The sequence below is a fragment of the Aptenodytes forsteri genome, unplaced genomic scaffold, assembly GCF_000699145.1.
Source record: "Aptenodytes forsteri isolate BGI_AS27 unplaced genomic scaffold, ASM69914v1 Scaffold16, whole genome shotgun sequence".
Taxonomy (NCBI): domain Eukaryota; kingdom Metazoa; phylum Chordata; class Aves; order Sphenisciformes; family Spheniscidae; genus Aptenodytes; species Aptenodytes forsteri.
The window spans coordinates 623,652-627,633 of NW_008794753.1; the positions used below are offsets into that span (position 1 = coordinate 623,652).

The following is a 3,982-nucleotide window of genomic DNA, read 5'->3' on the forward strand; positions in this document are numbered from 1 at the left end:
CCGCTGCTGCGGGACAGCGAGCTCTTCCGTGCCTACGTGACGGTAAGGGGAGGGGGTGGGGGCCGGGGCCGGGGCCGGTGCTGGGGCCGGTGCCAGGGCTGACACCCACGTGCTGCAGTGGGCTGAGAAGCACGAGCAGTGCAGCCGCCTGAAGCTGAGTGACATGCTGGTGAAGCCCCACCAGCGCCTCACCAAGTACCCGCTGCTCCTCAAGTCCGTGCTGAAGAAGACGGATGACCCATGCGCCCGTGATGCCATCACCGCCATGGTAAGGGGCCGGGGGCACAGGGTGGTGGGGTGCAGCGTGGGATGGTCCCCCCCGGCCCCTCACACCCACCGCCCCGGCTGCAGATTGGCTCTGTGGAGCACTTCATCAACCACGTCAACTCGCGGATGCGCCAGCGGCAGGAGCAGCAGCGCCTGGCCGCCATCCTCGATCGCATCGATGCCTATGAGGTGGTGGAGGGCAGCACAGACGAGGCGGACAAGGTAGGCTGGGCATGGCGGAGCTGCTGTGTCTTGCCACCCCGTGTCTTGCCACCCCATGCCATGCCATGCCATGCCATGCTATGCTGCTCAATGCCACCCCATGCCATGCTACCTCATGCCATGTCATACCACCCTATGCCACCCCATGCCATGCCATGCTACCCCATGCCACCCCATGCTGTGCCCGGTGGTGACACCAGGGGCTCCCGGCAGCTGCTGAAGGAGTTTCTGCGGCTGGACCTGACGGCCCCCATCCCCGGCACCTCCCCAGAGGAAACCCGGCAGCTCCTCCTTGAGGGCAGCCTGCGGATGCGGGAAGGTAAAGACAGCAAGGTGAGGACCACGGGGGACGGGGGGAGCCTTGGCCCTGGCCCCTGCCTGCCTGCCCCTGCCCGCCACGCTGGCCAGTGCCCACAGCCCTGCTCTCACCCCCAGATGGACGTCTACTGCTTCCTCTTCACCGACCTCTTCCTCATCACCAAGCCCCTCAAGAAGGCTGAGCGCACCAAGGTGGTCCGGCAGCCCTTGCTGGTGGACAAGGTTGTCTGCCGGGAACTCAGGGACCCGGGTGAGTGGCACCGGGGGTGATGGGGGCCACAGGGGAGTCCCCAGACACTGCTGACAGCCCCTGCCCGCAGGCTCCTTCCTCCTCATCTACCTGAATGAGCTGGGGAGTGCCGTGGCCGCCTACACCTTCCAGGCCAGTGGGCAGTCGCTGTGCCGCAGTTGGGTCGAGGCGGTGCGCAATGCCCAGGTGAGGGGCGCGAGGGCGGGCGGGTGCCCTGTGGGTACCCCATGCCTCTCTGATGCCTCCCTCTCCCCAGAACCTGCTGCAGCAGCTGCGGCAGCGCCGGCGCCTGGAGGAGGAGGAGGAGGACGGCGAGAGCAGTGCCTCGGCTGCCAGTTCGCCCACCGTCCTGCGCCGTGGCAGCGCCAGCCCGGACTCACAGCAGTGGTAGGGAGTGGGAGGGGGGCCCCGCGCACCCCTGGCCTGGCGCAGCCCCCTCCTCACCCTGCTGCCCCTGCAGCCCCTCCGATGGCTCCACTGAGACCCTCGCCGTGGTGGCGGCAGACGGCGGCAGCGACGAGCTCTCCTCCCCGGACTGGGATGCGGGGCCCTTCAGCTCAACCTCGGATGGATCCTCCGTCAGCACCGGCACCTCCGCCGACAACCCCACCTCTGCTGAGACCCCCACCTGGGAGCTGCCCGCGGGCACTCTGCCTGTACCCCTGCCCCATGGCACGTCCCCCCTGGCCAGCGGCTGGCCCTCCATCGACAGCGCCTACGGCACGCTCTCGCCTGCCTCATTGCGGGACTTCAGCCAACAGCCGGAGGGGGCAGCTGAGGAGGGGCGGGAGCCCCCCTCGGCCCCACGGCCACCCTCGCCCCGGCTGCGCCGCCGGACACCTGTGCAGCTCCTGCCCTGCCCGGCCAGGGTGCTTAAGTCTAAGTCGGAGGCCAGCCTGCCCCAGCTCCTGCCCTCCGGCCCCCTGGCCCCCCTCAGCCAGAGCCGCAGCCTCTCCAACCTCTGTGCCGGCCCCCCCTGGACTAGCCAAGCCGCCGGCCCCCCAGCTGCCCCTGGCAGCAGTGACAGCTCCACCTCTGAGCTCTCGGAGCTGGAGGAGTCGGTGGAGAGCCCAGCGTCCCTCCCAGGGGAGCTCAGTCGCGAGCCCCCGCCCGCTGCCCGCCGGACCCTCTCAGACCCGCAGTCGGCTCAGCACCGCAAGCTGACACTGGCGCAGCTCTACCGGATCCGGACCACGCTGCTGCTCAACTCCACGTTGACCGCCTCGTAAGTGCGCTCCTGCCCACTTGCTCCTGGAGGATGATCCGGCCCTCCTGGATGCTCGCTGCGGCCAGGTGCCAGGTCCCAGGGCTAAGGGCATCTCTCCCCGGTCTGTGCCTTGCAGGGAGGTCTGAGAGCTGCCGGGGCGGCAAGGACGGACGCGTGGCCATGCCGAGGAGCTGCTCCCACTTCTAACTGTAGCGTAACGCCGGGGCTGGGCAGAGCAGGCTCTGGGATGCCGCATTGGTGGGGACACGGATGGGGATGCAGACCGGTCCCCTCAGCAAGGACGTGCCCTGGGCATGGCAGCACAGGGCTGCCTGCTTCTCCCCAGAGTGGGGACGGACATGGCATATGGCTCGTGCCGAACCCTTGTCCGCAGAGATGAGGGTTGTTGGTTGGGGCCCAGCCCCCCCATGGTGCGTCGGGCAGGGGGCCCTGGGGACGCGGGGCCTGCGGAGGGCTGTGGGGCGGCTCCCGTGGGTGAGGAAGGGATGATGATGTTGGCGGTGGTGAGTGAGGAAGGTGCTGAGAGGGACATGGCGCTGGCAGTACAATGCTGCGGGCGGCGCAGGGAGGAGGCTGGGGCTGGTGGCAGGAGGGGACGGTGCTGGGCTGGGGCGGGTGGTGGCCCCAGGGTCTGGCTGGGGCAGGGTTTGCCCTGTGGGGTGAGATGGGCGGCAGAGAACGGCAGCGCCCGGGGCCAGAGCATGGGAGCCAAGGGGGACGTGGCAGCGGTGGGAGCGCTGGCTGCTGTCCCGTGCCGGGCTGTGCTCCGCGTCCTGGCTGAGCAATAAACCCAGCTGGTGCACGCTCACACCCGCCTCGCCTCTCCTTTGGCCGTGGTGGCACCCTACGACTGGGCAGCACTGGGATGGGCACACAGCACGACTGAGGGAACCGCGCCGGGGCTGGGGGCGGCTCCAGCTTTGTGCCCCGGGGCTCAGGGTGGGGATGGAGCCCTGGGGAGGGGCATCAGTGCTGCTCCCTGTACCCCCCGCATCCCTGGCCACGGTGGGTCCGTGTCAGCAGGAAAGGGAGGACGGTGGCCAGACGGCCTGTGGCAAGGCGGCGCTGGTCCCTCCTGCACCCAGCGCTCCTGTCATGTGGTTTCATAACCCCTGGACTCATTGCCAAAAAAGCATTTCCTCCTGCTGCGGTTGGGTGTAAAAGCCTGTGTAAGGAGGGCTGGTGCTCACTAACCACGCGTTGCATGCTGCTGGCAGCGGCGGCAATGGTGATGGGGTGTTGGGGCACCCTGCCTGGGCGCTGAGCTGCCCTGACACCCCACTGTGCCCACCACCCTGGTCCCCTTGCTGCCCCGGCATGACCCAGCCGCACTGGCCACAAGGATGAAGCGCTGCTGCCTGGGGGCGGCTTGGGTGAGTGCAGCGGTGCCGGCATCCTGCGGCCTCCTGGCACCAATTGCAGGGTGCCCCGGGGCCGTGGCCATGGGGGGGTCTGGAGGAGGAGGGGAGCGGGGCAAGCCCAGTGCTAAGTGTGCTGAAAATGCTCGCCCCCCTGGCTGAACACCTGGGACTGGGGTCTGCCTCGCTGAAGCGCCTGCAGCGCGGCATGGCCACAGGGAACTGCAGCCTTGGCACAGCCACGAAGACTGTAGGCATGGCCACGATGCGGCCGTGGGAACTGTGGGCTCAGCCATGGGGCTGCAGGCAGGGCACTGCCATGGGGACCGGCTGGGGGGG

At 68.9% G+C, this 3,982-nt stretch overlaps 2 protein-coding genes across 2 annotated transcripts in view; both read left to right on the forward strand.

The window, feature by feature from the left end:
• PLEKHG5 (pleckstrin homology and RhoGEF domain containing G5) overlaps positions 1-2,789 on the forward strand; it is a 13,666-nt gene extending 10,877 nt beyond the window's left edge. The window contains 8 exon segments of the mRNA XM_009274109.2: positions 119-268; positions 352-489; positions 703-822; positions 925-1,057; positions 1,128-1,243; positions 1,314-1,444; positions 1,518-2,282; positions 2,401-2,789. Coding sequence (XP_009272384.2) covers positions 119-268; positions 352-489; positions 703-822; positions 925-1,057; positions 1,128-1,243; positions 1,314-1,444; positions 1,518-2,282; positions 2,401-2,410 — 1,563 coding nt within the window. The 3' untranslated portion in view covers positions 2,411-2,789.
• An 839-nt stretch (positions 2,790-3,628) lies between these two features.
• The window catches only part of TNFRSF25 (TNF receptor superfamily member 25), a 3,715-nt gene continuing 3,361 nt past the window's right edge, over positions 3,629-3,982 (forward strand). The window contains exon 1 of the mRNA XM_019470710.1: positions 3,629-3,658. Within this exon, the coding sequence (XP_019326255.1) occupies positions 3,629-3,658 (30 nt within the window). The remainder of the gene's footprint in view (positions 3,659-3,982) is intronic.